Source organism: Oncorhynchus nerka, linkage group LG6, assembly GCF_034236695.1.
Source record: "Oncorhynchus nerka isolate Pitt River linkage group LG6, Oner_Uvic_2.0, whole genome shotgun sequence".
Lineage (NCBI taxonomy): Eukaryota > Metazoa > Chordata > Actinopteri > Salmoniformes > Salmonidae > Oncorhynchus > Oncorhynchus nerka.
This window is the reverse complement of record NC_088401.1, coordinates 88,596,267-88,610,002: the sequence shown is the minus strand read 5'-3', so window position 1 is coordinate 88,610,002 and position 13,736 is coordinate 88,596,267. Positions and strand designations below refer to the sequence as shown.

Sequence of the window (13,736 nt, the reverse complement as noted above, 5' to 3'; positions counted from 1 at the left end):
GACATCCCTCTGTCTGTCCCTGGTTGTGAACACGAAAACACACAGTTTGTTTGAAGCTTCCAGGTCTGTTATTTTCAGGTGGAGTGGCAGAGGAACGAGCACCTGATCGACCCGGTAAGCGAGCCCAACTTCTTGGTGACTGGGGACCGTAATCTGATCATCAAACAGGCCAGGCTGGCGGACACGGCCAACTACACCTGCGTGGCCAAGAACATTGTGGCTCGACGCAGGAGCTCCCCCGCCACCGTTCTGGTCTACGGTATGTACACACAGAGATACGTACACACACACAGAGATACGTACACACAGAGATACGTACACACACACACAGAGATACGTACACACAGAGATACGTACACACACACACACAGAGATACGTACACACAGAGATACGTACACACACACACAGAGATACGTACACACACACACAGAGATACGTACACACAGAGATACGTACACACAGAGATACGTACACACAGAGATACGTACACACACACACAGAGATACGTACACACAGAGATACGTACACACAGAGATACGTACACACACACACAGAGATACGTACACACAGAGATACGTACACACAGAGATACGTACACACACACACAGAGATACATACACACACACACACACACAGAGAGATACACACACACACAGAGATACGTACACACAGAGATACGTACACACACACACAGAGATACGTACACACACACACACACACACACACACACACACACAGACACACACACAGAGATACGTACACACACACACACACACACAGATACGTACACACACACACACACACACACACAGATACGTACACACACACAGACACAGACAACTGATATAGTAACAACTAGTCTATACAGACAGCTGATATAGTAACAACTAGTCTACACAGACAGCTGATATAGTAACAACTAGTCTATACAGACAGCTGATATAGTAACAACTAGTCTATACAGACAGCTGATATAGTAACAACTAGTCTACACAGACAGCTGATATAGTAACAACTAGTCTATACAGACAGCTGATATAGTAACAACTAGTCTACACAGACAGCTGATATAGTAACAACTAGTCTACACAGACAGCTGATATAGTAACAACTAGTCTATACAGACAGCTGATATAGTAACAACTAGTCTATACAGACAGCTGATATAGTAACAACTAGTCTATACAGACAGCTGATATAGTAACAACTAGTCTATACAGACAGCTGATATAGTAACAACTAGTCTACACAGACAGCTGATATAGTAACAACTAGTCTACACAGACACAGACAGCTGATATAGTAACAACTAGTCTATACAGACAGCTGATATAGTAACAACTAGTCTATACAGACAGCTGATATAGTAACAACTAGTCTATACAGACAGCTGATATAGTAACAACTAGTCTATACAGACAGCTGATATAGTAACAACTAGTCTATACAGACAGCTGATATAGTAACAACTAGTCTATACAGACAGCTGATATAGTAACAACTAGTCTATACAGACAGCTGATATAGTAACAACTAGTCTATACAGACAGCTGATATAGTAACAACTAGTCTATACAGACAGCTGATATAGTAACAACTAGTCTACACAGACAGCTGATATAGTAACAACTAGTCTATACAGACACAGACACAGACAGCTGGTATAGTAACAACTAGTCTATACAGACAGCTGATATAGTAACAACTAGTCTATACAGACAGCTGATATAGTAACAACTAGTCTACACAGACAGCTGATATAGTAACAACTAGTCTATACAGACAGCTGATATAGTAACAACTAGTCTACACAGACAGCTGATATAGTAACAACTAGTCTATACAGACACAGACACAGACAGCTGGTATAGTAACAACTAGTCTATACAGACAGCTGATATAGTAACAACTAGTCTATACAGACAGCTGATATAGTAACAACTAGTCTACACAGACAGCTGATATAGTAACAACTAGTCTATACAGACACAGCCAGCTGATATAGTAACAACTAGTCTATACAGACAGCTGATATAGTAACAACTAGTCTACACAGACACAGACACAGACAGCTGATATAGTAACAACTAGTCTATACAGACAGCTGATATAGTAACAACTAGTCTACACAGACACAGACAGCTGGTATAGTAACAACTAGTCTACACAGACACAGACAGCTGATATAGTAACAACTAGTCTATACAGACAGCTGATATAGTAACAACTAGTCTACACAGACACAGACAGCTGGTATAGTAACAACTAGTCTATACAGACAGCTGATATAGTAACAACTAGTCTATACAGACAGCTGATATAGTAACAACTAGTCTACACAGACAGCTGATATAGTAACAACTAGTCTATACAGACAGCTGATATAGTAACAACTAGTCTACACAGACAGCTGATATAGTAACAACTAGTCTATACAGACAGCTGATATAGTAACAACTAGTCTATACAGACACAGACACAGACAGCTGATATAGTAACAACTAGTCTATACAGACAGCTGATATAGTAACAACTAGTCTACACAGACAGCTGATATAGTAACAACTAGTCTACACAGACAGCTGATATAGTAACAACTAGTCTACACAGACACAGACAGCTGGTATAGTAACAACTAGTCTATACAGACAGCTGATATAGTAACAACTAGTCTATACAGACAGCTGATATAGTAAAAACTAGTCTATACAGACAGCTGATATAGTAACAACTAGTCTATACAGACAGCTGATATAGTAACAACTAGTCTACACAGACAGCTGATATAGTAACAACTAGTCTATACAGACAGCTGATATAGTAACAACTAGTCTATACAGACAGCTGATATAGTAACAACTAGTCTACACAGACAGCTGATATAGTAACAACTAGTCTATACAGACAGCTGATATAGTAACAACTAGTCTATACAGACACAGACAGCTGATATAGTAACAACTAGTCTACACAGACAGCTGATATAGTAACAACTAGTCTATACAGACAGCTGATATAGTAACAACTAGTCTATACAGACAGCTGATATAGTAACAACTAGTCTATACTGCTGATACTGTAACAGAAACCACCCGGTATTGTCCGGTATCTCTCCCAACCTTTCTGATATAGTAACAACAAGTCTACACTGCTGATACTGTAACAGAAACCACCCGGTATTGTCCGGTATCTCTCCCAACCTTTCTGATATAGTAACAACTAGTCTATACAGACAGCTGATATAGTAACAACTAGTCTATACAGACAGCTGATATAGTAACAACTAGTCTATACTGCTGATACTGTAACAGAAACCACCCGGTATTGTCCGGTATCTCTCCCAACCTTTCTGATATAGTAACAACTAGTCTACACTGCTGATACTGTAACAGAAACAACCCGGTATTGTCCGGTATCTCTCCCAACCTTTCTGATATAGTAACAACTAGTCTACACTGCTGATACTGTAACAGAAACAACCCGGTATGGCCCGATATCGTCCAGTATGGTCCGGTATCGCCCGGTATGGTCCGGTATCGTCCGGTATGGTCCGGTATCTATCCCAACCTTTCTACTCCCATGTGTTTTCCCAGGAGGCAGAGATGTTGAAGCGAAATTGAATGAACAGCAAAGTGTTAATAATGACTTGGTGTTGACCTTTGTTTAACATTCCAACACACAGCACATTCCCTCCTCACACACCGCCGTGGGCTCCCACGGTACAGCCGGTACTAACACTGACCTGGCATCCATTACAGCTCATGGTGTAGCCTCAACCCAATGCTGCTCTACATGCTAACAGCAGAGCCAACATGGTGGTACATTCCCTCCTCACACACCGCCGTGGGCTCCCACGGTACAGCCGGTACTAACACTGACCTGGCATCCATTACAGCTCATGGTGTAGCCTCAACCCAATGCTGCTCTACATGCTAACAGCAGAGCCAACATGGTGGTACATTCCCTCCTCACACACCGCCATGGGCTCCCACGGTACAGCCAGTACTAACACTGACCTGGCATCCATTACAGCTCATGGTGTAGCCTCAACCCAATGCTGCTCTACATGCTAACAGCAGAGCCAACATGGTGGCTCATTCGCCTGAGAGTGAGTCATTAAAGTGGTAACTGTGTGTGTGTGTAGGAGCCGTGAGGGGAGATGTTACAGTGTCTAGTGTGTTTACACTGAGCTAGTCTGGGAGACAGAAAACCCAGTACAAATGGCACCCTATTCCCTATTTAGTTCACTATTTGGACCAGAGTTCTATGGGCCCTAGTCCTTAGTGCACTATTTGGACCAGAGTTCTATGGGCCCTAGTCCTTAGTGCACTATTTGGACCAGAGTTCTATGGGCCCTAGTCCTTAGTGCACTATTTGGACCAGAGTTCTATGGGCCCTAGTCCTTATGTCAAGCCCTGACCTTAGTATTCTTTGTTTTCTTTATTATTTTGGTTAGGTCAGGGTGTGACGTGGGTGATGTTTGTGTTTCTGTACTGTCTATGGGTGTTGTATATTTATGGGGTTGTTTACTATCTAGGTGTTTTGTATGTCTATGGTTGCCTAGATAGGTTCCCAATCAGAGGCAGCTGTTTATCGTTGTCTCTGATTGGGAACCATATTTAGGCAGCCATATTTTTGGGGAAATTTGTGGGTTATTGTCTATGTGTTAGTTGCCTGTGTCTGCACTTATCATATATAGCTTCACGTTCGTTTTTGTTGTTTTGTAAATTTGTTAAAGTGTTTCTTCGTCGTCATTAAAATAAGATGTAATCATCTCACGCTTGTTCTCCTCCATTCAACGAACGTGACACCTTAGTGTACTATAAAGGGAATAGTGTGCTATTTGGGACAAATCCAAAGTGATCATGATTGTCAGTATTCGTAAAACACATGTGTTTCCCAACGCCAGGATGGATTTGAAAAATCTATTTTATTTTTTGATGAATGCGGCAAGTATGTTGTGGAGAGATTCACAATGAATAGCTAAAAATTAGCTTAGTTTAAAATTAAGCTAATTTCAGAAAATTAATCGTTTAAAATGTTCCTAGTTTAATTCAGAAACGTAATAGTTTAAAATTAGCCTAGTTTAATTCAGACAATAAATAGTTTGGAATGAAAGTAGTTTAATTCCAACTGTGGATAGTTCGTAAGGAGCCTAGTTTAATTCCAACTGTGGATAGTTCGTAAGGAGCCTAGTTTAATTCCAACTGTGGATAGTTCGTAAGGAGCCTAGTTTAATTCCAACTGTGGATAGTTCGTAAGGAGCCTAGTTTAATTCCAACTGTGGATAGTTCGTAAGGAGCCTAGTTTAATTCCAACTGTGGATAGTTCGTAAGGAGCCTAGTTTAATTCCAACTGTGGATAGTTCGTAAGGAGCCTAGTTTAATTCCAACTGTGGATAGTTCGTAAGGAGCCTAGTTTAATTCCAACTGTGGATAGTTCGTAAGGAGCCTAGTTTAATTCCAACTGTGGATAGTTCGTAAGGAGCCTAGTTTAATTCCAACTGTGGATAGTTCGTAAGGAGCCTAGTTTAATTCCAACTGTGGATAGTTCGTAAGGAGCCTAGTTTAATTCCAACTGTGGATAGTTCGTAAGAGAGCCTAGTTTAATTTAATTCCAACTGTGGATAGTTCGTAAGGAGCCTAGTTTAATTCCAACTTTGGATAGTTCGTAAGGAGCCTAGTTTAATTCCAACTGTGGATAGTTCGTAAGGAGCCTAGTTTAATTCCAACTGTGGATAGTTCGTAAGGAGCCTAGTTTAATTCCAACTGTGGATAGTTCGTAAGGAGCCTAGTTTAATTCCAACTTTGGATAGTTCGTAAGGAGCCTAGTTTAATTCCAACTATGGATAGTTCGTAAGGAGCCTAGTTTAATTCCAACTATGGATAGTTCGTAAGGAGCCTAGTTTAATTCCAACTGTGGATAGTTAATTCCAACTGTAAGGAGCCTAGTTTAATTCCAACTTTGGATAGTTCGTAAGGAGCCTAGTTTAATTCCAACTGTGGATAGTTCGTAAGGAGCCTAGTTTAATTCCAACTTTGGATAGTTCGTAAGGAGCCTAGTTTAATTCCAACTGTGGATAGTTCGTAAGGAGCCTAGTTTAATTCCAACTTTGGATAGTTCGTAAGGAGCCTAGTTTAATTCCAACTATGGATAGTTCGTAAGGAGCCTAGTTTAATTCCAACTGTGGATCGTTTGTAAGGAGCCTAGTTTTATTCCAACTATGGAAGGAGTTTAATTCTGACCACGTTGTGTCAGTAATTCGATTCCATTGTTTTCCTCTCAGCTTCCAGCGTTTGAAAATAGAGAAGGAGAAAAGGGAAAAAAAACAATTACCCCTAAAATGATTCTTGATGAGTTATTTTGTTGAGAGATGATTGAAAGGCCTGTGGATTTCCCTTATTTATCTGATTCATAATATAAGAATTCAATTGAAAACAGCCATTTGCAGCCTATTCTTTGCTTTTCATAACGTCAATCAATGAAGCCTCGCACTTAGGCCCCGAGACCCAGAGAAATTGAACATAAATTGCAGGTCGCTCGTATATATGCAATTTGATTTTCCTCAAACCATACTAGGCTTGTGAAAAAAGGACCGCAAATGTTCTTCGATTGTCCCGTTAATCACTGTCATTACCACGACCCCTCATGTAATCTGCATGACTTCACATTAAAATATGTCCATTTACTTACCTTGACTTCTCAGAGGCCAGGGCTCAGACTGAACTCTAGGTATAGTGAGTCATAATAGTCTGGTATCCTCCAAAACGGCATCCTATGCCCTATATAGTGCCATATTCATCCAGAATATGGAATAGGGTGCCATTTGGCAGGCAGCCTAAGTATTTGCATTGGTGGGGTGATGGGGAGTAGGGAAGGAGGGTAGAAGGGGAGCCGGGTTGGATACATGGTAATGAGGGGGCAGGCAGTCTGCTGCGATGGAGCCACTCTGTGCTCAGAGGTAATCAGGGGCAAAGTGTTTTTACCTTACCATGGTGGGCAATCAATCACAGAGAGAGGGCAAGGAAATGATTCAGCCACGGAGGCCCACGAGGGAGCAGAAGGGGTAGAGCGGCGAGTAGAGAGAGAGAGAGAGAGAGAGAGAGGGGGAGAGAGAGAGAGAGAGAGAGAGAGAGAGAGAGAGAGAGAGAGAGAGAGAGAGAGAGAGAGAGGGAGAGAGAGAGAGAGAGAGAGGGAGAGAGGGAGAGAGAGAGAGGGAGAGAGAGGGAGAGAGGGAGAGAGAGGGAGAGAGGGAGAGAGGGAGAGAGCGAGACCGAGAGACAGAGGGAGAGAGAGAGAGAGAGAGAGAGGCAGGCCAATTTAGAGGGAAATGATGGTGGAAGTAGGCTATGTACAGTGCCTTGCGAAAGTATTCGGCCCCCTTGAACTTTGCGACCTTTTGCCACATTTCAGACTTCAAACATAAAGATATAAAACTGTATTTTTTTGTGAAGAATCAACAACAAGTGGGACACAATCATGAAGTGGAACGACATTTATTGGATATTTCAAACTTTTTTAACAAATCAAAAACTGAAAAATTGGGCGTGCAAAATTATTCAGCCCCTTTACTTTCAGTGCAGCAAACTTTCTCCAGAAGTTCAGTGAGGATCTCTGAATGATCCAATGTTGACCTAAATGACTAATGATGATAAATACAATCCACCTGTGTGTAATCAAGTCTCCGTATAAATGCACCTGCACTGTGATAGTCTCAGAGGTCCGTTAAAAGCGCAGAGAGCATCATGAAGAAAAAGGAACACACCAGGCAGGTCCGAGATACTGTTGTGAAGAAGTTTAAAGCCGGATTTGGATACAAAAAGATTTCCCAAGCTTTAAACATCCGAAGGAGCACTGTGCAAGCAATAATATTGAAATGGAAGGAGTATCAGACCACTGCAAATCTACCAAGATCTGGCCGTCCCTCTAAACTTTCAGCTCATACAAGGAGAAGACTGATCAGAGATGCAGCCAAGAGGCCCATGATCACTCTGGATGAACTGCAGAGATCTACAGCTGAGGTGGGAGACTCTGTCCATAGGACAACAATCAGTCGTATATTGCACAAATCTGGCCTTTATGGAAGAGTGGCAAGAAGAAAGCCATTTCTTAAAGATATCCATAAAAAGTGTTGTTTAAAGTTTGCCACAAGCCACCTGGGAGACACACCAAACATGTGGAAGAAGGTGCTCTGGTCAGATGAAACCAAAATGGAACATTTTGGCAACAATGCAAAACGTTATGTTTGGCGTAAAAGCAACACAGCTCATCACCCTGAACACACCATCCCTGCTGTCAAACATGGTGGTGGCAGCATCATGGTTTGGGCCTGCTTTTCTTCAGCAGGGACAGGGAAGGTGGTTAAAATTGATGGGAAGATGGATGGAGCCAAATACAGGACCATTCTGGAAGAATGACTCCTGATGGAGTCTGCAAAAGACCTGAGACTGGGATGGAGATTTGTCTTCCAACAAGACAATGATCCAAAACATAAAGCAAAATCTACAATGGAATGGTTCAAAAATAAACATATCCAGGTGTTAGAATGGCCAAGTCAAAGTCCAGACCTGAATCCAATCGAGAATCTGTGGAAAGAACTGAAAACTGCTGTTCACAAATGCTCTCCATCCAACCTCACTGAGCTCGAGCTGTTTTGCAAGGAGGAATGGGAAAAAATGTCAGTCTCTCGATGTGCAAAACTGATAGAGACATACCCCAAGCGACTTACAGCTGTAATCGCAGCAAAAGGTGGCGCTACAAAGTATTAACTTAAGGGGGCTGAATAATTTTGCACGCCCAATTTTTCAGTTTTTGATTTGTTAAAAAAGTTTGAAATATCCAATAAATGTCGTTCCACTTCATGATTGTGTCCCACTTGTTGTTGATTCTTCACAAAAAAATACAGTTTTATATCTTTATGTTTGAAGCCTGAAATGTGGCAAAAGGTCGCAAAGTTCAAGGGGGCCGAATACTTTCGCAAGGCACTGTAGTTAGAGAGACCAGACCTACTGGTTTCATGGTGTTGTAGTTAGAGGGACCTACTGGTTTCATGGTGTTGTAGTTAGAGGGACCAGACCTACTGGTTTCACGGTGTTGTAGTTAGAGGGACCAGACCTACTGGTTTCATGGTGTTGTAGTTAGAGGGACCAGACCTACTGGTTTCATGGTGTTGTAGTTAGAGGGACCAGACCTACTGGTTTCATGGTGTTGTAGTTAGAGGGACCAGACCTACTGGTTTCATGGTGTTGTAGTTAGAGGGACCAGACCTACTGGTTTCACTGTGTTGCAGTTAGAGAGACCAGACCTACTGGTTTCACGGTGTTGTAGTTAGAGGGACCTACTGGTTTCATGGTGTTGTAGTTAGAGGGACCTACTGGTTTCACGGTGTTGTAGTTAGAGGGACCTACTGGTTTCATGGTGTTGTAGTTAGAGGGACCTACTGGTTTCATGGTGTTGTAGTTAGAGAGACCAGACCTACTGGTTTCACGGTGTTGTAGTTAGAGGGACCAGACCTACTGGTTTCATGGTGTTGTAGTTAGAGGGACCAGACCTACTGGTTTCACGGTGTTGTAGTTAGAGGGACCTACTGGTTTCATGGTGTTGTAGTTAGAGGGACCTACTGGTTTCATGGTGTTGTAGTTAGAGGGACCAGACCTACTGGTTTCACGGTGTTGTAGTTAGAGGGACCAGACCTACTGGTTTCATGGTGTTGTAGTTAGAGGGACCAGACCTACTGGTTTCATGGTGTTGTAGTTAGAGGGACCAGACCTACTGGTTTAATGGTGTTGTAGTTAGAGGGACCAGACCTACTGGTTTCATGGTGTTGTAGTTAGAGGGACCAGACCTACTGGTTTCACTGTGTTGCAGTTAGAGAGACCAGACCTACTGGTTTCACGGTGTTGTAGTTAGAGGGACCTACTGGTTTCATGGTGTTGTAGTTAGAGGGACCTACTGGTTTCACGGTGTTGTAGTTAGAGGGACCTACTGGTTTCATGGTGTTGTAGTTAGAGGGACCTACTGGTTTCATGGTGTTGTAGTTAGAGAGACCAGACCTACTGGTTTCACGGTGTTGTAGTTAGAGGGACCAGACCTACTGGTTTCATGGTGTTGTAGTTAGAGGGACCAGACCTACTGGTTTCACGGTGTTGTAGTTAGAGGGACCTACTGGTTTCATGGTGTTGTAGTTAGAGGGACCTACTGGTTTCACGGTGTTGTAGTTAGAGGGACCTACTGGTTTCATGGTGTTGTAGTTAGAGGGACCTACTGGTTTCATGGTGTTGTAGTTAGAGAGACCAGACCTACTGGTTTCATGGTGTTGTAGTTAGAGAGACCAGACCTACTGGTTTCAACGTGTTGTAGTTAGAGAGACCAGACCTACTGGTTTCACGGTGTTGTAGTTAGAGGGACCAGACCTACTGGTTTCATGGTGTTGTAGTTAGAGGGACCTACTGGTTTCATGGTGTTGTAGTTAGAGGGACCTACTGGTTTCATGGTGTTGTAGTTAGAGGGACCAGACCTACTGGTTTCATGGTGTTGTAGTTAGAGGGACCAGACCTACTGGTTTCATGGTGTTGTAGTTAGAGGGACCAGACCTACTGGTTTCATGGTGTTGTAGTTAGAGGGACCTACTGGTTTCATGGTGTTGTAGTTAGAGGGACCAGACCTACTGGTTTCATGGTGTTGTAGTTAGAGGGGCCTACTGGTTTCACGGTGTTGTAGTTAGAGGGACCTACTGGTTTCATGGTGTTGTAGTTAGAGGGACCAGACCTACTGGTTTCATGGTGTTGTAGTTAGAGGGACCTACTGGTTTCATGGTGTTGTAGTTAGAGGGACCAGACCTACTGGTTTCATGGTGTTGTAGTTAGAGGGACCTACTGGTTTCACAGCATTGTAGTTAGAGGGACCTACTGGTTTCATGGTGTTGTAGTTAGAGGGACCTACTGGTTTCATGGTGTTGTAGTTCGAGGGACCTACTGGTTGCATGGTGTTGTAGTTAGAAGGACCAGATCTACTGGTTTCATGGCGTTGTAGTTAGAGGGACCAGACCTACTGGTTTCATGGTGTTGTAGTTAGAGGGACCAGACCTACTGGTTTCACGGTGTTGTAGTTAGAGGGACCAGATCTACTGGTTTCACGGTGTTGTAGTTAGAGGGACCAGATCTACTGGTTTCATGGTGTTGTAGTTAGAGGGACCTACTGGTTTCACGGTGTTGTAGTTAGAGGGACCAGACCTACTGGTTTTCTTGGTGTTGTAGTTAGAGGGACCAGACCTACTGGTTTCATGGTGTTGTAGTTAGAGGGACCTACTGGTTTCATGGTTTTGTAGTTAGAGAGACCAGACCTACTGGTTTCACGGTGTTGTAGTTAGAGGGACCAGACCTACTGGTTTCACGGTGTTGTAGTTAGAGAGACCAGACCTACTGGTTTCACGGTGTTGTAGTTAGAGGGACCAGACCGACTGGTTTCACGGTGTTGTAGTTAGAGGGACCAGACCTACTGGTTTCACGGTGTTGTAGTTAGAGGGACCTACTGGTTGCATGGTGTTGTAGTTAGAGGGACCAGACCTACTGGTTTCATGGTGTTGTAGTTAGAGGGACCTACTGGTTTCACGGTGTTGTAGTTAGAGGGACCAGACCTACTGGTTTCATGGTGTTGTAGTTAGAGGGACCAGACCTACTGGTTTCATGGTGTTGTAGTTAGAGGGACCTACTGGTTTCACGGTGTTGTAGTTAGAGGGACCAGACCTACTGGTTTCATGGTGTTGTAGTTAGAGGGACCAGACCTACTGGTTTCATGGTGTTGTAGTTAGAGGGACCTACTGGCTGCATGGTGTTGTAGTTAGAGGGACCTAGTGGTTGCATGGTGTTGTAGTTAGAGGGACCAGACCTACTGGTTTCATGGTGTTGTAGTTAGAGGGACCTACTGGTTTCACGGTGTTGTAGTTAGAGGGACCAGACCTACTGGTTTCATGGTGTTGTAGTTATAGGGACCAGACCTACTGGTTTCATGGTGTTGTAGTTAGAGGGACCAGACCTACTGGTTTCATGGTGTTGTAGTTAGAGGGACCTACTGGTTTCATGGTGTTGTAGTTAGAGGGACCTACTGGTTTCATGGTGTTGTAGTTAGAGGGACCTACTGGTTTCACGGTGTTGTAGTTAGAGGGACCTACTGGTTTCACGGTGTTGTAGTTAGAGGGACCAGACCTACTGGTTTCATGGTGTTGTAGTTAGAGGGACCAGACCTACTGGTTTCATGGTGTTGTAGTTAGAGGGACCAGACCTACTGGTTTCATGGTGTTGTAGTTAGAGGGACCTACTGGTTTCATGGTGTTGTAGTTAGAGGGACCAGACCTACTGGTTTCATGGTGTTGTAGTTAGAGGGACCAGACCTACTGGTTTCATGGTGTTGTAGTTAGAGGGACCAGACCTACTGGTTTCATGGTGTTGTAGTTAGAGGGACCTACTGGTTTCATGGTGTTGTAGTTAGAGGGACCAGACCTACTGGTTTCATGGTGTTGTAGTTAGAGGGACCTACTGGTTTCATGGTGTTGTAGTTAGAGGGACCAGACCTACTGGTTTCATGGTGTTGTAGTTAGAGGGACCTACTGGTTTCACGGTGTTGTAGTTAGAGGGACCTACTGGTTTCATGGTGTTGTAGTTAGAGGGACCAGACCTACTGGTTTCATGGTGTTGTAGTTAGAGGGACCTACTGGTTTCATGGTGTTGTAGTTAGAGGGACCTACTGGTTTCATGGTGTTGTAGTTAGAGGGACCTACTGGTTTCACGGTGTTGTAGTTAGAGGGACCAGACCTACTGGTTTCACGGTGTTGTAGTTAGAGGGACCAGACCTACTGGTTTCACGGTGTTGTAGTTAGAGGGACCAGACCTACTGGTTTCATGGTGTTGTAATTAGAGGGACCTACTGGTTTCATGGTAGACACCTAGGGTGTCATTTATAGTGCACTACAATATATAGGGAATAGGGTGTAATTTATAGTGCACTACAGTATATAGGGAATAGGGTGCCATTTATAGTGCACTACAGTATATAGGGAATAGGGTGTCATTTATAGTGCACTACAGTATATAGGGAATAGGGTGTCATTTATAGTGCACTACAGTATATAGGGAATAGGGTGCCATTTATAGTGCACTACAGTATATAGGGAATAGGGTGTAATTTATAGTGCACTACAGTATATAGGGAATAGGGTGCCATTTATAGTACACTACAGTATATAGGGGATAGGGTGTCATTTATAGTGCACTACAATATATAGGGAATAGGGTGTAATTTATAGTGCACTACAGTATATAGGGAATAGGGTGCCATTTATAGTACACTACAGTATATAGGGGATAGGGTGCCAATGGGGAGTTGAACTAGGGAGAGTAAATATAGAGAGAGTTGATTAGAATTCAGACGACTTGATTCCATCCAATCATCTTCCATGATCCAATTATACCCATTATGTGCCAGTGGTGAACTCCCACGGAGCACACACAGGAGCAGGGCACACAGGAGCAGGGCACGCAGGAGCAGGGCACACAGGAGCAGGGCACACAGGAGCAGGGCACACAGGAGCAGGGCACGCAGGAGCAGGGCACGCAGGAGCAGGGCACACAGGAGCAGGGCACACAGGAGCAGGGCACACAGGAGCAGGGCACGCAGGAGCAGGGCACACAGGAGCAGGGCACACAGGAGCAGGGCACGCAGGAGCAGGGCACACAGGAGC

The 13,736-nt window shown here is 43.5% G+C and overlaps 1 protein-coding gene across 1 annotated transcript in view; it reads left to right on the top strand.

Moving 5' to 3' along the window:
• unc5a (unc-5 netrin receptor A) overlaps positions 1 to 13,736 on the top strand; it is a 468,131-nt gene that overhangs the window by 218,210 nt on the left and 236,185 nt on the right. Inside the window, exon 5 of the mRNA XM_065019100.1 lies at positions 79 to 259. Coding sequence (XP_064875172.1) covers positions 79 to 259 — 181 coding nt within the window. The remainder of the gene's footprint in view (positions 1 to 78; positions 260 to 13,736) is intronic.